General features: G+C 38.1%; 1 protein-coding gene and 1 long non-coding RNA gene across 3 annotated transcripts in view; both read left to right on the top strand.

Annotated features, from left to right (window-relative positions):
- LOC131683111 (uncharacterized) overlaps positions 1 to 788 on the top strand; it is a 1,628-nt gene extending 840 nt beyond the window's left edge. For both annotated transcript variants that reach the window (XR_009304370.1, XR_009304369.1), the window contains 3 exons: positions 1 to 65; positions 204 to 344; positions 417 to 788. The exon at positions 1 to 65 is cut by the window's left edge. This is a non-coding gene — a long non-coding RNA (uncharacterized LOC131683111). The remainder of the gene's footprint in view (positions 66 to 203; positions 345 to 416) is intronic.
- A 14,373-nt stretch (positions 789 to 15,161) lies between these two features.
- Positions 15,162 to 25,464, top strand: part of LOC131680308 (calcineurin-binding protein cabin-1-like) — a 1,393,806-nt gene continuing 1,383,503 nt past the window's right edge. Inside the window, exons 1-2 of the mRNA XM_058961029.1 lie at positions 15,162 to 15,299; positions 15,592 to 15,705. Coding sequence (XP_058817012.1) covers positions 15,213 to 15,299; positions 15,592 to 15,705 — 201 coding nt within the window. The 5' untranslated portion in view covers positions 15,162 to 15,212. The remainder of the gene's footprint in view (positions 15,300 to 15,591; positions 15,706 to 25,464) is intronic.

A 25,464-nucleotide genomic window follows, 5' to 3' on the forward strand; every position in this document is an offset into this window, starting at 1 on the left:
GCAGCAGCATACTGTACTGTACCACGCCGCGTGCAGGACTTTTTTTATTCAGTTGGTGCAGCAAGGTGAGTCATTTTTACTACCTTTTTTAGTTTCGGAAGGATCAGTACCGTGTTCAGTACATTGTAATGTAATACCCTATTCTTCTTTCAAAAGCTCGCGTTCACTCATTCACGGATATTTTTCATCATAATTTTTTTCAGATCGAACAGCAACCATAGCGGATACACATCACCGAACACCAGCAACATAATGCCATGGTAACCACCCAGCAGCAGAACACGGCGATAATGGGCCAACAGTAAATACAACATCAAGATCCTCGGAAAGGACTCCCTTTTACGGTATGTGTTTAACAGTAGCTTCTCTCCACCAAGCATTCCTTTGCATATTTAGATGTCCTTGTCAATTTACAGAACAAACATAATGGAAGCATACTCTACACGCGCGACATATTCAATCGGGCCAACCGTGTGACTCGTTTGGCAAAAAGGGCTCATCATCGGTTTCATGGCAGCGAAGTGAGCAGACAAAAGAAGGCGTTTTTCCCGAATGGTCGCTCTGGGCAAAAGTTCAGCTAATTGCAAGGAACAAACCACCGGAGTGACAGTATCCGTGCTGATTCAGGACCTTTTGACATTAAAAATGTCTTACTCCACTATCTGGGGCTAGGTGTCATTCTAAAATCTAAACTATCTCCCATGTAACGAAACTATGTAAGGTTTGCACGCTTATAACTCCGATATTACTAGATGGATTTTAATCATTCATACACCAACCGATTCAGAAACACCTAACTTAAATATTGGTAATAATTTAATATCTCCCCAATAAAAGTAGACTTTTGGAAATTGGTAAAATTAAAAAGTTCACGAAAAACGGGAAAACTACCATTCGTGAGGCAGATTTCTCAGACACAGCCGTCAAGAGAGGGCAGCTTAGTTGCTCAATGAAACACGAAAAGTCATAAATAGAAGCAACGCATGTCCGTTTAAATCAGTTACTGGTCTTATCCCATACGAAAACATCGTCTCCGGGCGATGCAATAAGCGCTATCGATTTTCGGTAACGTTGGCATTTGCACACACTCGCACCTAAGTGACTAAATCATATACGGTTAGTTTATAAAGAGAGGTGACGCGTACCCGTTTGAATCAGTTTTTGTTCTTATGTCGAACGGGTAAGATCATGGATGCAGTGTCTGGGCACTACAATAAGCGGTAGACGCTATGCATTTTCGGCAGCGGTGGCCGTGTGCGGATTTTTCGGGTACCAGCACTGTGTCACAGAATGATTTGCAAAGTGGGTGGGCGGGGTGGTTTGGATTTAGTTCAATACGGTGTGTGCTGCTTAAGAGTGTTGCGTTTGAAAAAAATATATTTATTTTTATGCATGCGTGTGCGTTGTAACTTGTTAATCCATGTTTACGGCGCTTTGTAGCTGCGTAGGGTAAAGAGCCAATTGGTTTTCATGTTTCATATTTCGGTTATATGTTTTTTATCAGTAAGGCATCTGACAACGTGCTTCTGTAGTTATTGCACTGTTCAGCAGCGTAGTATTTTATATAGGAGAGTACACTTAGGTTTTTTACGCGGATTTTGAAATTTACGCGGTTTTCATTAACGCGCTTTTTTTTAATTTACGCGGTTTTCATTTACACGGCCTGTATTCCCTGCGTGAAAAATCTGAGTGTAATTGTATCGGAAACAATCACATTCCCAGCAGAACTTTTTGTTTTATAATTTCAAACACTTTTGTTTCGTACTGCACACAACGGAAAATTTTAAAACAGAACTTACCGTCCCAGCAGCAGTTGAAGCGGGTGTTATTTTCGATTCAAATTCAAGCCATGTCTTAAGCGTTACTGGACTTAAAATTGTTTCCCAGTTTATCCAGTCAGAATATCTGTCCTACCCTATGTATTTAAAACACAGTTCTAATTGCGTTTTAAACTATACAACAAATAGAACGGTTGGGTATACTAATTTAAATTTTAAAATAAATCTGTTTTAAATTATGAAACAAACCGCTGTACTGAAGATAAAATTATGTTAGTCCTATTACCACATAAAACACCTATATAATATAAAACGCTGCAGAATTGGTTTAATAATACAATGTTTGCACTACAGAGTTATAACACGTTTTAATAATTAGCAACAAGAAAAATGTCACCAAGATAGCATAAAAACCCGTTTTAACTGGTAGTGCGAACGTTGCATAACAATGTAATTTATCAAATAATTTCATTTTTTCCACCACTAATCGATCAAGAAATACATAAACTTAAGATTGTTTACTTAAGTTCATTAGTACATTATTGAAAATTTAAATGGAAAATGAAATTTCATATTTCATGGAAAATCTGTATATTTCCGTTGGCGGCGTGGGCTTCCTCATCACAGCTCTCAATATGGAACTTTTCTTTTGAATATATTTTCTGGACAGACCAACCTATTTTTACTAGATAGATCAGCCAAATAATGCCAATCACCTAGTGAGATACTTGATTAATTAATAGATTCCCGTTAAAAGACCTTCAATAAATTATGTTTTGATGGGGAGGGTATATAGCAAATTGTAACATATGAAAACAGGCGAGTGAACAAGAACGTGAGTCGATATGTGTGATAGATAAAATTCATTTGCACGCTCTTGAAAAACGCTACATTTTTAATGTCACCGTGGTCGTGTCCTGTACACAACCCTTTAATTTTTTCCATATATTGTAGCTTTTGAATTTTAATACCCGGTCGAAACGATGGCAAGTGCTGCCGATAACTGGGTCAAAAAGGCGGAAGGAGGATCAGGAAATTTCTGCACTCGGTAAGTGTTTTTTTTTTTGTCATAACCAACTAACCTATTTATGGAGCGATAATTTTTCCATAGGTTTTGAATTTTTCTTTTCAATACAAATAGGTTGTCGATCTGAGTATCCCTAAGGATAAGGAACCAGAGCCGACTGACTGACAGCCCAAAGAAAGAGAATGCGGAAAAACCTTCTAGTTCACCGCCAGTAGAACCAGCGATCAAATTACTCCGGTAGAAACGGCTGCATCTGCAGTTTTGTTTTTGGTAGCTACAGAAATTAAGACTTTAGCAGCTCCTGAAGAAAAAAACCTATTTTAATCCACCTAGCGGTGCAATTGTGCCTTTCTCAATCATGAATCACGAGAATGTGTGCGTTGTTTATATTAATTAAAAACTTTTAAATGCATATATTACATTTTATTATTATACATCACATGACAACCATATACAGGAAAATAAATCATTATTCGAGTTCTAAAATTTTGTAAAAGAAAAAACAGCCACGGTAATATTGAACTGAAAAAAAGGTGCGAAATCGGCAAAGTCCCAAAAAGTCGATTTTCATAAATAAATTTTTTTCGAGATAACATAAACTCTCGACGTTTCATGCATTTTAAAGATGTTTGGCATCAAAAATACGAATTCGATTTCTGAATTTTTTTGAAAAAAATTAGAGTTCCAACTTATATGGGAATTTCATATGTGACCGAACGATTTAGTCTATATTTCCGGACCCATATAAGCGATCCGTGCGAAATTTTATATACATCTATGGGGATGTTATAGCTATCATTTGGGACTAAGTTTGTGAAAATCGGCCCAACCATTTCGGGAAACTGATGTGAGTTCGTAAATTTTGAAAGATGGCCGCTTTTCCCGGGCACTTCCGGAACCGTCTATGGTGGTCAATGTAGTCAACGAAAGTTTGTTTGGCCGTCGGTAACCTAGAACTGCAAAGTTAAGTTATTTGAGAGACATTTTAGCGAAATTTTTACCTTTTTTGCTTCCATCGGAGTATCGGTTTGAATCACAATTTGCTATGTGATCGCACGCCACAACCCGTAACTCCGGAACCGGAAGTCGGTTGGGGATAAAATTTAATAGCCATTTACGGGGACGCAACATCTTTCATTTGAAACTAAGTTTGGTTGATTCGGTCTAGCCATCTCCGAGAAACCGATGTGATTGTTAGTCTGAATTTGGATACTTCCGCCGGGGCTTCCGGAACCGATGATGGTGGCCAATGTGACCAAAGAGACTTTGAATGGCTGTTAATGACCTAGTACTACAAATCGAAGTAGTTGTGGTCACATTTTGGAAAAATTTTCACCATTATACATTCATTGCAGAATTTCTTAAAATCGACATTTTCTGCGTGATCGTACTCATCACCCTGTAATTCCGGAACCGGAAGTCGGATCCATTAGAAATTCAATAGCAGCCTATGGGAACGTTGCACCTTTCATTTGGGACTAAGTTTGTAAAAATCGGTTCATCCATCTCTGAGAAAAGTGAGTGAGATTGTGTTCGCGTACACACACACAGACGCACATACACACACACATACATACACACACATACATACACACACACAGACATTTGCCGAACTCGACGAACTGAATCGAATGGTATATGTCACTCGGCCCTCCGGGCCTCCGTTAAAAAGTCGGTTTTCAGAGCAATTGCAATACCTTTCTATTGAGAAAGGCAAAAAGCTGCTAGCGAAAATGGAGAAACAGCTTCCTCCACGGAAGATGCAGAGTCACTCAAGTAAGTCGCAATCTGGAGAAAATTTTGATTAGGACATACACCGTGTCCAATAAATTCTCATACAAAATGAAACCCAAATTATTCTGTATTGGTAAGTCAAATTTTATTGAATTTTTTTATACTGTGATGCTATATAATACTGATCATTTACAGCATATGTTTTGGAATGACACCGCCTTTTAATTTTTTCACCAGCTTCAGACGTTTCTCAAAACCATCACAAGCGGCACGCACGGCTTCCATCGGCATTTCGTCCCAAATCCGTTGAATTACGGTTTTGAATTGGGTTATATTGGACACTCTGTATTCGTTGATCTTCGACAACATGTATGACCACACAAAATAGTCCAAGGGATTAAGATCCGGAGAGCTGGGAGGCCATTCGTCCTTCGCCAAAAAGTCGTTCAAATTGTTCCGACACCAGCTCTGAACGACATTCGCTATGTGGGAAGGCGCTCCGTCCTGCTGAAACACATAATGGTCATTTCCAAACATTGTTTGCACATTTGGCTTTACGACTTTCTCTAAAACTTCAGTTTTATAATACACAGCTTTAATTTTAACGCCTCTGTCGATGAAAACAAGCGGAAATTTGCCACGCTTGCAAATTGCTCCCCAAACCATCACTGCACCGGCGCTTTGGAATCGAGGAATGTTCCTGTCACTATCTGACACATTCCTGGAAGTGACAGCCCACAATCGGTCATTTTGGACATTGTGAGATTGCTGCAGGACACATAATTTTTCATCAGAAAATATAAATTCTTCCCCAGCGTGCCGTGATAGGATAGCACTTGCTCTTTCAAGTCTTTTTTCCTTGGAAGCTTCCGAAACTCCGTGTACTTTACGTTTCTTGAAAGCTTGCAGTCCCAGGTCGAGTTTTAAAATATTGTGCATCGATGATTTCGACATATTCAGATCAGCAGCCATTTTACGAACAGAGCGCTGAGATTTTCGCCTAATCCGTTCCTTCACGACTTTAACCACTTGTCCAGTCCTTACCGAACGAGGGCGGCCGGATCTTTTTCTGTCATCCAATGAGCAAGTGTCACGGTACCTTTGGATGGTCCGGTAAACATAATCGCGCTTTACTCCAACACTCTTTAAACTTTTGAAAATAGCGCCCGGGCGCTCACCAGGCAATTCCTTCATCGTCGGTAGAAAATGTAAACTGAATGAAAGAATGTATGTTATCATGTCAGTAATAGTACAAACATAGTACAACATGTCACCAATACATAGCTAATATATGTGTTGTGCGTACACGACAACAATGCCTTTGAAGAAGTGTATGAGAATTTATTGGACACGGTGTAAGTAACATTGAGAGCCTCTCTCTGTTTACTTTCTGTTTTGATTATTACGTCTTTATAACACTTTACACTAATTTTCCAGTACATATCGAAAGCCGATAGTTTTTACTAGAATATTAGGCAAAGAGTTGAGTACTAAATATTTAAACGACCGAGTAATTAACAGAAGAGAAACACCCCAAAAAGAATCTCATTGTTACTTACGTCCTATTCAAATTTTTCTCCAGAAATATTTAATATCAGCTTTGAAATTATCCATGATTCATCTTTTAGCCCGGCGGATGCAAGTTTGCTAATTAAACTTATTCGCAAAGGTCTAGTAGAATCAAAGCTGGATCTGGGGGTGAAGGATCCTTCTTCGCCGCTATACTTGGTTAAAACTTTCGAAGCTTTGCACATGAATTCGGAACTGCTTCTATGCTATGGGTTTCAACGCTCCTTCCAAGATTCAGAAGACGGCTCAATCTACTCTGTTGGCCGATCCACCACAGTGTTGTATAACGGTATCTTTCTATCCCACTTAGGGAATAAAAAGAATAACAGTGTAATGTTCGAAATCGAGCATTATTAACTTATACATAGGATAATAAATACTTAGTGTGTATTGATCGATTAATCGATCAATACTAGAGATAAAACTAAAAATATATCGAGGCTGGTCCTCTTTTAACGCTGACAGTGAACAAGTGTAGTTCGTCATCCGAAATCCTGTGCCTAGTGAAGTGTTAGTAGGGAATTCGTCCGCTCCGGTTTAGTTAGGTATATAAAAAGTGGCGACGAGGTGTTCAACGGACCGAAGTGTGGATCTCCAGCGGGAAGGAAGTTTCGCTTGACGGACCGGTACGACGGACATTTTCTCTGGTGAAATTCGGCAGTTCAACCTTCCAGGACTGGATTGAAGTAGGTGACGGAACCCTTGGACTTGCAGCGTTAGATTCGGAGGATTTAACGGTGCTGGCAGATCGGTATCTAGAAAACTGTAAGTTTAATAGAAAACCACGTGCTTTTCAAGGCTATTGTGTGAGTGAAATTGCCTTTTACTCCAGCTTTTCCTTTTCTGTGATTTTTTTTCTTTCAATTGTAAAGCAGTTGTACAAAAGTTCTTTTATTTTCATTGTTTTTCAGGTGAAAAAAGCTTTTGTTTTAATCAATTACTAATACAATTTATGATTTTCTTTTCATGCTTACCGGTTGGAGATTCGCTCATCCATTGCTAGCTGGTGCTGAGACTAGAGTAAGGAAAATCAAAATCGGATTGAACGGATAAAAATTGAGGGTAACAACACGATCTGGATTTGATCGGGTGAGTTTTTTTCCATTTTTCTTCTGTTATTCGATTGGGCTAACGTGATTTCTCCGTTATTTTCAATTTTTTGCCCATATTGTAAAAAAAAAAACAAAAAATTGTCCGAAAAAATGAAGTGTTTTTTATCATATATTTATATCGAAGAAATTTTGCGATCCAGTGCAGCCAGATATTTTGCTTATTTTTTTTACAAATTTATTTGAGGTTGGTAATTTATTTATTGTTGGTGATATTTGTCTAAATATTTTTTTTTCGAATTTTCCTTTTTCCTGGTTTTTGTGCATTTGATTTATTGGTGATTTTTTTATTGTTATTTTGATTTGACATTTATTAGTAAGATGGCTCAATCTTTCTCGACCACAATGGAGCCTTTTAGGAAAGGAACTTCTTTTACCCATTGGGTAGAGCGATTAGAATTTTTATTTATTGCCAATAAGATCCCAGAAAACGATCGAAAGGCACATTTTATCACACTGGTTGGACCGTATGTCTATTCAGAGCTGAAATTGCTTTTTCCAACAGGTAGTTTAACCGACGTACCGTTAACTGCCATGGTTGAAAAGCTCAAAATGCGGTTGGACAAGACTGCTTCAGGGGTTTGCCAGAGAATATCCTTCAACCAGCGCACTCAAAACGCTGACGAGTCGGCTGAAGATTTTTTGCTGGCGCTCAAGCTGCAGGCCGAACTCTGTAATTACGGAGCCTTTAAGGAAACAGCCATCCGGGATCGGTTGCTGGCTGGTTTAAGGGATATGATGCTTAAACAGCGTATTCTGAGCGAGGCTGAGCAGACCCTTGAGGCAGCTGAAAAAGTTATTCAAACCTGGGAGGCGGCGAAGAGCCATGCGCAGGGTTTAGCTGCTGAGCCATATTCTATTCATAAGCTAGTTTCGTTGTCCAACGGGCAGCCGATGGGGAGGGCAATGAGTAAGCTAGCAGCTGTATACAATGCAAATAAAGCAATATCCCCTAGGAAAGATGGTAGGATTCCAGTAAGGGATAGGCTGGGTTTCAGGTCGCGTCAGTTCTCCCAACCTGGACAAAAGGCTTTCAGATTCAATAAGTTTCACCAACACGGTCGGTGGAAACAGCACAGCAATTTTAAACCTGCAGATTTTCGAGAAGCTTTTGAGAATAGACATTGCGATTTTTGCGGAGTTAAAGGTCATCTCAAAAAGAAATGCTTTAAATTGAAAAATTTAAAAAAAGACGCAGTTAAATTAGTTGAACAAATGAAGCCAGGGACATCAGGAAGCAATCAGGCAGACATAGCGGAGCTGATGGACAGGATGCGCACTGAGGACTCCGATACCGATGATATGGACGAAGGTAACTTAGGATTACAATGCATGAATGTTACTTCTATTAACAAATTAAATGAACCATGTTTGGTGAAGGTACGAGTTGAAGATAAAAGTTTGGAAATGGAGGTTGACTGTGGTTCCTCCGTTTCTGTAATTAGTAAAACACAGTATTTTGCGCAATTTGATATTCCTTTACATAAATCCTCTAAGCAATTGATAGTTGTCAATGGTGCTAAACTTGTTATAGTCGGAGAGGTTAAAGTCAGGGTTGACTTTAGGGGAAAACAAAATATTTTGAAGCTTTTAGTGCTAAATTGCACAAATAATTTTATTCCTCTTTTTGGCAGACCATGGTTGGATGCCAAACTGGATCCCAAACTGGAGAACATTTTTCTCAGATTTTTTATCGGTAAACAGTCTGACTGATAACAACAGTGATAATATTGTCGCTGAAATTAAACAAAAATATGGTCATTTTTTTAAAAAAGATTTCTCTATGCCAATTTTGGGATATGAAGCAGACTTGGATCTGAAATCAGAGAGGCCGATTTTTAAAAAAGCGTATGACGTTCCCTATAGGTTAAGGGATAAAGTTTTAGAATATTTAGATAAACTGGAGAGGGAAAAAGTAATTACCCCAATCCAAACTAGTGAGTGGGCGTCTCCAGTAATTGTAGTTGCTAAAAAGAACAATGAAATCAGACTTGTGATAGATTGCAAGGTTTCTGTAAATAAAGTTATCGTCCCAAATACCTATCCATTACCCACAGCTCAAGATTTATTTGCTGGTTTGGCAGGTTGTAAGGTTTTTTGTGCCTTAGATTTGGAAGGTGCATATACCCAACTGTCTCTTTCGAAAAGGTCAAGAAAATTCATAGTTATAAATACAGTTAAGGGTTTATTTACTTACAACAGGTTGCCACAGGGGGCATCATCTAGTGCGTCCATTTTCCAGCAGGTAATGGACCAGGTTTTGAAAGGTTTAGATTATGTATATTGCTATTTGGACGATGTGCTAATTGCGGGAAAAAATGTGAAAGATTGTAAACAGAAGCTTTTTGAAGTTTTAAAAAGACTTGCTGAGGCAAATATTAAAATAAATTTTGACAAATGTAAATTTTTTGTTACAGTGCTTCCATATCTAGGGCATATCATTAGTAAAAACGGGTTACTGTCTTGTTCTGACAAAATTGCTACAATTCAATGCGCTAAAATTCCAAAAAATGTGACTGAGCTGAAATCATTTCTGGGACTTATAAATTATTATAACAAATTTATTCCTCATCTATCTTCGAAGTTGTATTTCTTAAACAATCTTCTGAAGAATAATGTAAAGTTTATTTGGGATGAAAATTGCAGCAAAGCTTTTGAGGAAAGCAAACAATCTTTATTGAAGGCAAACATTTTAGAGTTTTATGATCCTACAAAGCCTATAGTGATAGTTTCTGATGCTTCCGGATATGGTTTGGATGGAGTAATTGCTCATATTATTAACGAGGTTGAAAAACCGATTTGTTTTGCTTCGTTTTCTCTTAATGCAGCCCAAAAGAATTACCCAATTTTACATTTAGAAGCTCTAGCTTTGGTGTCCACGATTAAAAAGTTTCACAAGTTCCTTTATGGAAAATTTTTTTATGTATACACAGATCATAAACCCCTAGTAGGAATATTTGGGAGAGAGGGCAAACATTCAATCTATATAACCAGATTACAACGATACATATTAGAACTCTCCATTTATAATTTTGAAATAAAATATAGACCATCTACTCAAATGGGAAACGCGGATTTCTGTTCGAGGTTCCCATTGGAGCAGATGGTTCCGAAAGAATACGATAAAGAATATTTTAAAAGTGTCAATTTTGGGCAAGAGTTACCAATTGATTACCGCAGGATTGCTTCAGCGACAAAGAATGATGAATTTCTGCAACAGATTATAGCCTATATGAAACAAGGTTGGCCTAAGCGTATTGACAAGCGCTTTTCCAGCATATTTTCCAATCAGCATGATTTGGAGTTATGTGACGAGTGCTTACTTTATCAGGACTGGGTAGTAGTGCCGCACTGTTTACAAAGCGAGCTATTAAAACTTTTACATGCCAACCATGGGGGCATAGTCAAAATGAAGCAACTTGCGAGACGATTTGTATATTGGTTTGGTATAAATGGAGATATTGAAAAGTTTGTCGCAAGATGTGATGCATGCAATGGTATGGCGATAGTACCAAAACAAAACATTAAATCCAAATGGATTCCTACTACAAAGCTTTTCAGTCGAGTTCATATAGATTTCTTTCATTTCCAGCACCACACTTTCCTCCTAATGGTGGATAGTTTCTCGAAGTGGGTGGAAATAGAGTGGATGAAAAAGGGTACAGACACAGGTAGAGTTCTTAAAAAGTTAGTAGCATATTTTGCTCGCTTTGGGTTGCCTGATGTTTTAGTTTCAGACGGTGGTCCTCCTTTCAACTCATATACTTTTATTAATTTTCTGGAGAAGTAAGGTGTTAAAGTTCTCAAAAGTCCGCCGTATAATCCTGCTAGTAATGGCCAGGCGGAGAGACTAGTAAGGACAGTTAAAGAGGTTTTAAAAAGGTTCTTACTTGAACCAGAAGTTTGTGAGCTGGATTTGGAAGACCAAATAAACTTGTTTTTGTTTAATTTTCGTAATTGCTCGACAAGTGATGAACAATTTCCATCAGAGAAGATTTTCTCTTCTACACCTAAAACACTATTTGACCTAATTAATCCAAAAAAAGACTTATAAACACTACTTAACACAATTAACACAGCATGTACCACAGGAACTACCAAATGATGTGGTTATTACAAAGGACAAATCTGCGGCTAAGGTAGCAGATCCTTTGGATAATCTGATGGCAGGAGATGAGGTGTGGTACAAAAACCACAATCCTCATAACTTTGCTCGATGGATAAAAGCGACGTTTCGGAGACAGATTTCTAAAAATATTTTACAGGTGGAAATTGGAAACGTGCAGGTCAACGCCCATCGAAGTCAACTTAGGGCGACTAATGCTGACTTACTGGTCCGGCCGAACATCCATTTTCCTGCTCGAACGACAGGAACAGCATATGCTAGCGACGATGAAGACGAAGGTTTTCGAGGATTCCCCGAAAATGAAGATAAAAGAGGGGAGAAAAGGAAAAGTGAAAATGAATTACCGCCAGTTAGGCGATCGAAGAGAATTAGAAAAAGTAAAATAGATCAGAATTTTGTATACAAATAATTTAAATTTTTTGATAGTTGAATAGATTAATGTCAATTCATTTATGTAGAATGGATTAATGTCTGTTCGTTCAAGTAGAATTGATTATTATCAATTCAATCGTGTTTCGTTTAGATTAAATATTTAACTGAAGGGGGAAGAGCTGTTGTATAACGGTATCTTTCTAAAACACAGAACATAATCGCCCAGAGTTGGTCGGGAACAAGAAAAACCACTGCCTTCGTGCTGGCAATGCTCAATCGAGTCAATCCGTTGAAAAACTATCCGCAGGTGATTTGCCTTTCCCCACGTATGAACTGGCAATTCAGAAGGGGAAAGTAGCTGCAAAACGGCAAAGTTTTGTGCGGAAATCGAACTTGGTTAAACCGTTCGCGGTGAGAAGATCGTCAAAGGGGCGAAGCTGACTAATCATATCATCATCGGAACAGCCGGGCGTTCGACCTTAAGAAGATTGCCATTTTTGTAATGGACGAGGCGGGCGTTATGATCGCTGTTCTTTTTAGCAACGTACGAGCGGGAGGTGATGGGATTCGTCCAGTACATCGAAACCAATCCGATCATGATTCTTCTGGTGCGGGAGCAAGAATCACTCGATAACACCAAACACTACTACGTCAAATGCCGCAACCAGGACGAGAAATATCAAGCAATTTCAAACATGTACGGTGTGATTACCGTCGGACAAGCGATCATTTTCTGTCATATGATGTATAGGACAGTTGTAAACTCCAAGTAAACTTATTTTCGGCATTGTTAATCGATCGAAACAGGCACGCAAAACGGCCGGTTGGTTGACCGGCAGGATGTCCCAGGATGGTCATTCGGTAGCGGTACTGTCCGGTGATCTAACGGTGGAGCAACGGTTGGAACGAACGTTTTGTCCAGGGGTAAGTTCCACCACTTGATTCTGGCTACAGCACCAGGTTACGGAGAGATTCTTTCGTCTTAGGTATCGACGTCGAACAGGTTACCATTGTCGTCAACTTCGACCTGCCGATGGATTAGCAGGGACGAGCCGATTGCGAAACGTATCTACATCGAATTAGACGCACCGGTAGATTCAGTAAGTGTGTCATTCTTGTGATCCTATAGATTGTATTTCTTCCCACTTCTTTAACAGAACGGAATCACCATCAACCTAGTGGGTAGTGATCGAAGCATGATGATTTGCAGATCAATGGAAAAACACTTCCGGAAAAAGATTCAGTTGCTAGACGCGGAGAACTCGGACGAAATTTAAAAGATCGCACCGTAAAATGTTTTCGACCAGCTACTGGTGAAAGGCGTAGGAGCTTTTTTGGGTCATACTTGTTTTGATTCTGAATTTATAATTTTATTATACTTTAATTTTTTTTCTTCCTTGACCTGACATAAGGTATACAAATGTAACCAACAGGGTATCGTAAGCTAATAAATTTACAATTACAATTACAATTTATCTCTACCCAGTTCTATCCAAACATTTGAAAAGGGCCTAACTGCAAAATGTAACAAATTGAAATTTCATGTTTTCCATTAACGAATATCTACCCGAGCACGTACATAACGCAACATTTGATTATGAAGAGTTTTGATAGCGATTTTACAACAATTTATAAAAGGGCCTAATTGATTTTTATGACCGAACTGATTATGAAAGGACCTAGCTGATTGAAAAGTGCCTAACTAGCAATACACTCGTTTTAAATGGATTATAACGTATTATTGTATTATGACTGATTGTAAAAGGCTTATAACATCTTTTCCATAATTTACATACAGGGCCAATCTGATTTTATGATGTTCAGTGGGGTCAATCTGACCATCAATTTAGAATTCAGTTAATTCGTCTAACTTTCGGTGTAATATCAGACTTGAACAGCATTTTTTGTGTGAGGTATTCTGCCGCTAGAAGCAAAACTGTCCCATGTGCTATGGGAATCCCTATACACATGGGGCAATTATACTTCTTGCGGCAGTAATACAAGTAGTAGCAATATGCGCAATTCCTTAAACCTCTCTAGTGTTTCATGCAATAAGAATTACCACGAATTACTTATGGCAATAAATTTGAATTACGATTCTCACAATTGTTATACCAAAAATAGGTTTGTATCCGTACTGATTTTGGTAGCATTCCCTGAGACTTCCAGAACCTTTAGTAGTAGCACAGATAACAGACGTTTAGGCTCGATTTGAATCGTGTGTAAATACCCGCTGCTGAAATTCCGAATAAATCAGACATCTGAAACATGTTTGGCAAACGTTTGCAGATGGCGCAGTGATCACTACAATGCAGTTAGAGTGCAGCTGTCGAACACGTGTAGCAAACAGTTGCGCAGATGGCAATAGTGAAACACGGCTTTTCAACGTATATCAATTTGAAAGTTTACACAAGTTTTTGAAGAAATTTTGTTCTAGCCTAAACGTCTGTTATCTGTGGTAGTAGCCATTGTTATCATAATCGATTTTTAACGTCAGCCAGAGTTTAAAGCCTAGGGTTTGGTTCGACCTGAAACCGATTGAGTCGGAGTCGGTTGTTATATTTGCGTTATATTTCCGGATTCCGAAACGTGTTTCGAAAGGTAGTTTCCCCGAGACTTGTGAAAGCGGTAAAGGCGGCCAAGGCAATCAGATTTGCTTCTTAATGGTCAAACGCCGATTTAGAGCTACGATTCGGACAATTACAATAGATTTGGTTTGAGCGAATTTCGATCATTTCCCTGGGTCTTCTAGAACCGGTAGAAGCAGCCAATTTAGATAGAAAATGGCCAGCCAATGATTTAAATTTCCGATTGCAGGAATTGTGCAGTCTAAATTGGTCAGACTGAACTTCCCCGAGACATCCGGAACCGTCACAAATAAGCATTATGATTAATCATGCTCGAAATATGATTCACGCTGAGTACGTCACTTCCCTGAGAGCTTCATGAATGGCAAAAAGGTTTACAATTGTTACCGATTTCATACACATCCGTGATGAATTAATAAAATACATCATTTAAAACATTTAAATGACAACAAAAATATAAAAAAGAAATAAACAAACAACAGCTGATGTCGTTTTCCAGTTATCAAAAGCGACATCTAACAGCAAACACACAGACTAGTTTTCGCGAGCAAATGTCAAAATTCCGCACGGAAGAAGGAAAAATATTTCGCGACCTCATTTCGCAAGAGGTGCATACTAAGCTTTACTCCGGAGTGACTTCCGTGTACTGGAACAAACCTAATATCTCTTAGCATAATATAGAATATTTTAATCAGAACAAATATACTACCGAAACAAAACAAATATTTTGGCAACATTGGTCGAGTGGGGGTATGTCGTTTTCAACAGGGAATAATAAAATATAAGAAGAAGCCAACTGGCGGATCCTATCCTAGATAATAAGTAATAAATGATAATAATAAGATTTATAGTACTAAACTGACAGGCTATCGTACGATTAATAATAACCAATAAACAGACAAGTAAATAATGTTACAAATTCGTGCGCTTAACGAAGACCCAGAGAATAACTGTAGCGGTACAGAAAACGATATTAAAGTTACCACCGAAGCTGAGGTAAATATAATGTGCTGTACATTTCCTAATATTCTAAAAGATTTTCGTAGGAAATGTGACCGAACCTGTTTAGAGCCAACTTTAACTTTGAAATTTAACTAGTACACTATAACGAAAACAGATTACGATTTCTCAATATGTTAATAGGTATTATTTGTAATTTTATTGTCAACTATTGTACACGGTAACCTGTTATATTAACATTGATTCAGGTTAAGGAAAAATAAAGGATAATATGACAGTGGAAAAAAAATTATTACATTTTTTATTTTTATTCGCTTATCTCCTACAGGAAACTATTGTTGTATCTGAATATTTAAGAGCTTTGAAATTAAAACAGTCGAATCAGCTAGATAATGCTCTTCATCTTTTCTTGGAACTACTTGAGATTGAAATATTGGATAAGGTATGTTATATATTTACTATATCAGTAATTATCTAGTGTACCGACAGTGAGAACCCTTTTTAATTTTATTAGTGTTAACGAGAACCTGGTAGTGAAAACTATTTTCATGTCAAGGCAAACATCGACATTTTTAAGGAACGGAAGGACCAATATATACACGTCTATAAGTTTTGATTTATGATTGTAAATTGTTAATTATACGACGACCTGTTAGTTACACTTTACATCAGGTCAAAGAGAAATTTGATTGTATACCATTCCCCCGAAAGACTTGGGTGCAACTAACCACCAAAAATCCATCCGCCAAAATTCGTGATCTAACGCTAGCTGTCGACCGCCAGAGGGCACGGAAGTTCAATGATGATGTTTTTATTTTCATCTGTCAAAACGCATTGGAAAGTAAATTCTGAATTTTTTAAATTCAATCAATATTATAATTAAACGTTATTTCTTCTAATGAAAAGTAATATTGGTGAAGAAAATATGTTTCCTACCTCTGAAAAATATCCAGATGGTAAATTTCTTGTTACTTCACTCACATTTGTTCTTCCAGTTTCAATTTATACTAAAATGAAATTCAGAGATTGAAATTTCGATAGAAAACACGAAGGTGGGCAAAAATCACTGGATTAAAGAGTGTAGTTGTTGGTAGTCGAGGTTATCCACCGATAAGTCCAATTTCTAGATAAACATTTTCCATATCTAAAACAACCAACCTTACCTCAGCAATACAAAAACAATTCCGGATCTCAATAATTCGTAATAAAATATTGAGTTCAACTGAATGTTTTGGTGCCAAACGAAAGAACGAGTGTTTTCTTATCACCTGTAATCAAGCTTTTTGTGAAACTATGTGATATTTATTTTAAAACAATTAAAATAGAACAACCATCCTATACCATCAATGCAAGAAAATGTTTTCATCATCATTTGACTAGTACTGAAAATGAAATCCAGTTGGCGCATCGAGCGAAAAAGTCACGTTTGAGAGCTAATATTTTAGAGGTACTAGTAGCGACATCTAGTGGTAAATAGCTAAACTAAAACAGCGCCACCTGTATTTCAGATATGTAAGCTTGTGAATTAAACCACCAAAATTAAACAACCATTTTTTAAAAATTCAATTTTAATAAAACTAATAAAGCAATGGCAATTTTTTTTATTAAATCCAACGAGAAACTAGTTTAAATATCACAAAATTACAATTTTATTGTCAGCGGCCTACAAAATATATAAAACCATAGATATGTAAACAGAACAGTAGAAATGAAAATACATGTACTGAGAGGTCTAGAATAGATCTCTGCAAATCTAAAAAACATAAGGTACCATTCATAAATTACGTAACGCATTTAGGGGGGGAGGGGGTACGACAAGTTGTAACAAGTTGTGACATAGGGGGGAGGGGGTGTTAACTAGATCGTTACGTAACATGTTTTCTTCGAAGAAAATTTTTTTTTTCTTGGAATTTGTTACGTAACAGGGGAGGGGGGGATGGAGAAATTTGTGACAATTTGTTACATAGGGGGAGGGGGGAGTCAATTTTGGGCAATTTTTGCGTTACGTAATTTATGAATGGTCCCTAACGCAGTCGGGCCGTAAGAGCATAGCATACACCCCCGGGGATCTGAAAAATATGGTGCAGCTGGTTTGCATAAGGTAAAATGCTTTCTCTTTGCATGTAGAAATCGTTCATAAGAAGTGACCAGGGAATTTGTCGGCGCAGTAGAAATGAAATATCAAGTGTTTAGATATTTAGTATACGTCCCTAGGGATCTGAAAAGTATACTGCAGTCGGGCCCAAAGAGCTCTTTGATACCCTTGGGTGGCATAAGGTAAAATGCTTTTCCCTTTGCATGTAGAAATCCTTCATAAGAAGTGACCAGGGAATCTGTCGGCGCAGTAGAAATAAACTACCAAGTGTTTAGATATTTAGTATAGGTCCCTACGAATCTGAAAAGTATAGTGTAGTCGGGCCCAAAGAGCTTTTTGATACCCTTGGGTGGTATAAGGTAAAATGCTTTTCCAATTGCATGTAGAAATCGTTCATAAGAAGTGACCAGGGAATCTGTCGGCGCAGTAGAAATGAACTACGAAGTGTTCAGATGTTTAGTATAGGTCCCTAGGGATCTGAAAAGTATGGTGTAGTCGGGACCAAAGAGCTCTTTGATACCCTTGGGTGGCATAAGGTAAAATGCTTTTCCCTTTGCATGTAGAAATCGTTCATAAGAAGTGCCCAGGGAATTTGTCGGCGCAGTAGAAATGAAATACCAAGTGTTTAGATATTTAGTATAGGTCCCTAGGTATCTGAAAAGTATGGTGTAGTCGGGCCCAAAGAGCTCTTTGATACCCTTGGGTGGCCTTTCAAAGGGACAACGTCCCGCCAAGTATCCGAAAACCGTCACCGTAATCCGGTTCGAGGGACCAAATGTTCTCGCGCACTTTTGGTTCTTCGGATACTTGGAGTGAAAAATAAAATCTGTAAATTCACTGCGCGAACAGAACCGTGTAAAGAAAACGTGTATTTTCGTGGACTGTATATTTGATACTAAAATCCTCTGACCTATATCTCATACTGAACAGCTGACCGGCGAACGATCGTGCCAAAAAGGCCTATTGCTTCGTGTTTACCTGCATCAGATGGATGAGATAGACCGAAGAACGCTACGCGCTAGAACGGGAATAAACCATTCTCCGCTTTGTCGGAGTTGTAGGGTGGTTGTCAAAATTAAGTTTCCCTAATTTTTCTTCTTGCTTCATCACGGACTCAGACATAACTTCGCTAAAAGTTAAACGTGTCATCTAGTAGCGAAAATGCGAACTAGTGTGTTTTCTCCATGCAAATTGTCGAAAGATCCCATACAAACTTCAAGCACGTTGGTTCGGTAGCTAGACTTGTTCGATTTGCTTCAAATTTGGTACAAGTAATCCTGGTGGGACTAGCAATCGTCTCAGGGGTGGGCCGATTGAATTTTCAAAAATTCATTATTTTTCTGGGCAGACCAATAATCATATTTTATGTATAGACCAAGCATTCTAGTTATATTTTGCCATTATCATATATCGGAACTATAAATATACAGTCGTGATTCGCTGGTTGGACACTTTTTAGCTGGACCGCTTTTTAGTTGGACCTCCGCTAGTTGGACCGTTGTCCAACTAAAAAGCATATGAACGTCAAAACCTCATGTCAAATTGACTTTGGCAATCAATCTAATCTTTTACACTACTAATGTCTTCTTTAGAGAGTTTTTGACATTTGTCAGTCGGTCCAACTAGCGAATTAAATTCGTTAGTTGGACAGAGGCTGTGTGTGCGTTTTTGCAACGGTTTTTCGAGTGCCACTGTATTCATTCATAAATAGGGTTTGTAGTATGTACCTATTAGCAAAATCAAAATTGGATAGGCTGAGTGGAAATGAATCACGTGAAGTGAAAATGAATCAATGAATTGATCGAACGTAAATAATAAACTTACGTTGTGCTTTCCATCGATCCGCGTAAATTTGTTGCTAAGAATGTTTTCGTCATTGCTCAACGAAAGCACAGATTGCTATCATGCCGGTTACGCATGCAACCGCTAACAAACATGGATGCAACATTGAAATCTGTATTTCGGTCAACAATATCTTTCTACCATCTGTTATAACTCAATCAGGAAAAAAAAATCTGTGATAAATTTTCGAAAAAACTGAAAAATTACAAAATTTCCAAAAATCTGTGAAATTTTTCATCAAAATGCCAAAAATCTGCCATCTGTGATCAAAAATTGTGAAAAAATGGGTTTCAGGGTAATTGCAATACCTTTCTATTGAGACAGTAGTCAACATATGGTGGGCCCAGCCGCTTCTAGGACCATGTCTCCCATGCTATTGCATTACACAGTGTTTTAAAACGTTGTTTTCGAGTTCAAAATTAATAGCGCCTAAGCCTAGGGGCAGATCACTCTAAGAATGAAAAAAAATTGCATCAGATATAAAAAAAATTTTTACATTGTATTTAATTTTCATTTTTGCATCAACTTTGCACTCCCTCACAGAAAAGAAAGTTTGTTTAACAAACGTCCTACGCTGATCCACTTTGTTCGACGTTTTGCTGAATATAGGGGAAGTTTTTGTAGGGTTTTGACGTCTTACACGCATCGCAAAATACATTACACGCAACGCAAAATACATATTGAATTTCTATTTTGATGGAAAGAAATTAAATTTCGCTGATTTTTTAAAATGCATCACAAGTGATCTGCCCCTAGACCTAAACCGTTAACTTTAGTAGTATAGTTTGTTCGGAGAAGTTTTAGCTTTTACGTTTGCGAATCTACAGGAATATATTGTTCAGTGAATAATTCACTTATAAGTGATATACAAAATTTATTTCCTGAACTGACTAAGATAGAAACTTTGTGTCTTCTTCAAAGTTGTAGGAAATATTACTACAAAAGAAATTTTTGAAGACACTATTCATAACTTTAATAGCTTTCGAGTTATATAACATGCTATGTGAATGCCCGAATAGTAACAAAACCATAATTTTCACTGTGGCAAAGCCCGAATAATAAAAAAAACCATAATTTTCACAGTGGCAGTACAATAATTTCACAATAATTTACAGTAAATTCTACAATACAAAAACAATAAATTTTAACGTTATGTATCTTAACATTAAAAAAATTGATTTTTCTCCATACATTTTTTTCTCGAAAACAGTAAAATTTAATGTGAATTTACTGTATCAGTTTTTGCTGAACAGTAAAATTGATTGTTACATGGAATTTTATTGCAAATCTACTGCAAGAACTCAGCGTCGAACAATGTTGAAACAGTAATAACTACAATATTTATTGTTTTATGATTGTTTGTAGGGTAAATACTATTGTAAAATTCTATTCGGGTGGTCCCTTAAAATTAGTTATTCCATATCTTTTTTAGTCATTCTCTTACGTACATGGAATTTTCTACAAAGTTGCTTGCGGTGTTGAATCACTTAGTTTGGGGGAACAAAGTGTTTTCCTATTTGTTGGCTATCTTGAAATTTTGACGTAGGACTACGTCTTTGTTTTCGATATGGGGGGTGCACTTTGCAAATTCTTCATAAATGGTATGTAACGAAAATTTCCAATTTTCAACGCATATAATTCAGCCATCTCACGATAAATTTTCAGATTTTTTGCGCATATCGCTCCGAAATATTTCTAAGAATAGATTCCAATAGATAAACCAAAAGATTATTTATATCGCGGCATTAGAAACATAAAAAATGTACAATCTGGTCAAAATATCACGCATTTACACAGAAGATAGCGCTTCCCAAGTCCGGCACGACAGATTCGTGTACCTATCTCGCTACGCTTCTATGAATGACGTCATCATCGACTACTTAAAGAACTGATTTGGCCGGACAAGCTCAGTTATCTGTTGAACGGCCGCCGGAGCAGATCACTGCGCTGTGTGTTTTCGCAGCCAGTGTAGCTGAGTTAGAAGTCCGTTCGTGCACAAAATAGCTTGTACATTCAAGCTCCATTTGCAGACACGGTTAACGTAGTGTCGTGGTACTAGTTGTCTCTTTCGCTCTACCCATCATTATCAGCGTTGACTTATTTTGCCTTATGCGCTTGGGTGTAGTTTGAGGCGAATGTGTAGGGTTACCATATTCACAGATTATTATGTAATGTCACTAATTTTTTTCACAATTTTCTGATCACGGTTTTTTTTTCACAGATGGCAGGTTTTTGACATTTTGATGAAAATTTCAAAGATTTTTGGAAACATTGTGATTTTTCACAGATTTTTCGGAAATTTATCACAGATTTTCATAGATTTTTTCCTGATTCAGTTATCACAGATGGTAAAAATAGGGCTGCTCTTTCAGTTTTTTTCCAACCAATCGCGGCCAGGTTACTGTTAATTGGATCCCTAGAAGCCTCTACTAAATATCTTGATACTTGTGATTCCATTTATACTGCGCCAACAAATTCCGTAGTCACTTCTTATGAACGATTGCTATATGCAAAGGGAAAAGCATTTTACCTTATGCCACCCAAGGGTATAAAAGAGCTCTTTGGGCCCGACCACACTATACTTTTCGGATCCCTAGGGACCTATACTAAATATCAAAACACTTGGTAGTTCATTTCTACTGCGCCGACAAATTCCCTGGTCACTTATTATGAACGATTTCTACATGCAAAGGGAAAAGCATTTTATTTTGAGCCACCCAAGGGTTTCAAAGAGCTCTTTGGGCCCGACTACACTATACTTTTCAGATCCCTAGGGACCTATACTAAACATCTAAACACTTGATATTTCATTTCTACTGCGCCGACAAACTCCCTGGTCACTTCTTATGAAGGATTTCTACATGCAAAGGGAAAAGCATTTTACCTTATGCCACCCAAGGGTATCAAAGAGCTCTTTGGGCCCGACTACACCATACTTTTCAGATCTCTAGGGACCTATACTAAATATCTAAATACTTGGTAGTTCATTTCTACTGCGCCGACAAATTCCCTGGTCACTTCTTATGAAGGATTTCTACATGCAAAGGGAAAAACATTTTACCTTATGCTACCCAAGGGTATCAAAGAGCTCTTTGGGCCCGACTAAACTATACTTTTCAGATCTCTAGGGACCTATACTAAATATCTAAACACTTGGTAGTTCATTTCTACTGCGCCGACAAATTCCCTGGTCACTTATTATGAACGATTTCTACATGCAAATGGAAAAGCATTTTATTTTGCGCCACCCAAGGGTTTCAAAGAGCTCTTTGGGCCCGACTACACTATACTTTTCAGATCCCTAGGGACCTATACTAAACATCTAAACACTTGATATTTCATTTCTACTGCGCCGACAAACTCCCTGGTCACTTCTTATGAAGGATTTCTACATGCAAAGGGAAAAGCATTTTACCTTATGCCATCCCTGGTCACTTCTTATGAAGGATTTCTACATGCAAAGGGAAAAACATTTTACCTTATGCCACCCAAGGGTATCAAAGAGCTCTTTGGGCCCGACTACACTATACTTTTCAGATCTCTAGGGACCTATACTAAATATCTAAAGACTTGGTAGCTCATTTCTACTGCGCCGACAGATTCTCTGGTCACTTCTTATGAACGATTTCTACATGCAAAGGGAAAAGCATTTGACCTTATGCCACCCAAGGGTATAAAAGAGCTCTTTGGGCCCGACTACACCATACTTTTCAGATCCCTAGTGACATGTACTAAATATCTAAACACTTGTTATTTCATTTCTACTGCGCCGACAAATTCCCTGGTCACTTCTTATGAACGATTTCTACATGCAATTGGAAAAGCATTTTACCTTATGCCACCCAAGGGTATCAAAGAGCTCTTTGGCCCCGACTACACTATACTTTTCAGATGCATAGGGATCTATACTAAATATCTAAACACTTCGTATATCATTTCTACTGCGCCGACAAATTCCCTGGTCACTTCTTATGAACGATTTCTACATGCAATTGGAAAAGCATTTTACCTTATGCCACCCAAGGGTATCAAAGAGCTCTTTGGGCCCGACTACACCATACTTTTCAGATCCCTAGGGATCTATACTAAATATCTAAGTACTTGTTATTTCATTTCTACTGCGCCGACAAATTCCCTGGTCACTTCTTATGAACGATTTCTACATGCAAAGGGAAAAACATTTTACCTTATGCCACCCAAGGGTATCAAAGAGCTCTTTGGGCCCAACTAAACTATACTTTTTAGATCCCTAGGGATCTATACTAAATATCTAAACACTTGGTAGTTCATTTCTACTGCGCCGACAAATTCCCTGGTCACTTCTTATGAACGATTTCTACATGCAATTGGAAAAGCATTTTACCTTATGCCACCCAAGGGTATCAAAGAGCTCTTTGGCCCCGACTACACCATACTTTTCAGATCCCTAGGGATCTATACTAAATATCTAAATACTTGGTAGTTCATTTCTACTGCGCCGACAAATTCCCTGGTCACTTCTTATGAACGATTTCTACATGCAAAGGGAAAAGCATTTTACCTTATGCCACCCAAGGGTATCAAAGAGCTCTTTGGGCCCGACTACACTATACTTTTCAGATTTCTAGGAACCTATACTAAACATCTAAACACTTGGTAGTTCATTTCTACTGCGCCGACAAATTCCCTGGTCACTTCTTATGAACGATTTCTACATGCAATTGGAAAAGCATTTTACCTTATGCCACCCAAGGGTATCAAAGAGCTCTTTGGGCCCGACTACACCATACTTTTCAGATCCCTAGGGATCTATACTAAATATCTAAATACTTGTTATTTCATTTCTACTGCGCCGACAAATTCCCTGGTCACTTCTTATGAACGATTTCTACATGCAAAGGGAAAAGCATTTTACCTTATGCCACCCAAGGGTATCAAAGAGCTCTTTGGGCCCGACTACACCATACTTTTCAGATCCCTTGGGATCTATACTAAATATCTAAATACTTGGTAGTTCATTTCTACTGCGCCGACAAATTCCCTGGTCACTTCTTATGAAGGATTTCTACATGCAAAGGGAAAAACATTTTACCTTATGCCACCCAAGGGTATCTAAGAGCTCTTTGGGCCCAACTAAACTATACTTTTCAGATCCCTTGGGATCTATACTAAATATCTAAATACTTGGTATTTCATTTCTACTGCGCCGACAAATTCCCTGTTCACTTCTTATGAACGATTTCTACATGCAAAGGGAAAAACATTTTACCTTATGCCACCCAAGGGTATCAAAGAGCTCTTTGGGCCCGACTACACCATACTTTTCGGATCCCTAGGGATCTATACTAAATATCTAAATACTTGTTATTTCATTTCTACTGCGCCGACAAATTCCCTGGTCACTTCTTATGAACGATTTCTACATGCAAAGGGAAAAGCATTTTACCTTATGCCACCCAAGGGTATCAAAGAGCTCTTTGGGCCAGACTACACTATACTTTCCAGATTTCTAGGGACATATACTAAACATCTAAACACTTGGTAGTTCATTTCTACTGCGCCGACAGATTCCCTGGTCACTTCTTATCAAGGATTTCTACATGCAAAGGGAAAAGCATTTTACCTTATGCCACCCAAGGGTATCAAAGAGCTCTTTGGGCCCGACTACACTATACTTTTCAGATCCCTGAGGACCTATACTAAACATCTAAACACTTGGTAGTTCATTTCTACTGCGCCGACAAATTCCCTGGGCACTTCTTATGAACGATTTCTACATGCAAAGGGAAAAGCATTTTACCTTATGCCACCCAAGGGTATCAAAGAGCTCTTTGGGCCCGACTACACTATACTTTTCAGATCCCTAGGGACCTATACTAAACATCTAAACACTTGGTATTTCATTTCTACTGCGCCGACAAACTCCCTGGTCACTTCTTATGAAGGATTTCTACATGCACAGGGAAAAGCATTTTACCTTATGCCACCCAAGGGTATCAAAGAGCTCTTTGGGCCCGACTAGACCATACTTTTCAGATCCCTAGGGACCTATACTAAACATCTAAACACTTGGTAGTTTATTTCTACTGCGCCGACAAATTCCCTGGTCACTTCTTATGAACGATTTCTACATGCAAAGGGAAAAGCATTTTACCTTATGACACCCAAGGGTATCAAAGAGCTCTTTGGGCCCGACTACACCATACTTTTCAGATCCCTAGGGACCTATACTAAACATCTAAACACTTGGTATTTCATTTCTACTGCGCCGACAAATTCCCTCGT

The sequence above is a fragment of the Topomyia yanbarensis genome, chromosome 2 (genome assembly GCF_030247195.1).
Source record: "Topomyia yanbarensis strain Yona2022 chromosome 2, ASM3024719v1, whole genome shotgun sequence".
Classification (NCBI taxonomy): Eukaryota; Metazoa; Arthropoda; class Insecta; order Diptera; family Culicidae; genus Topomyia; species Topomyia yanbarensis.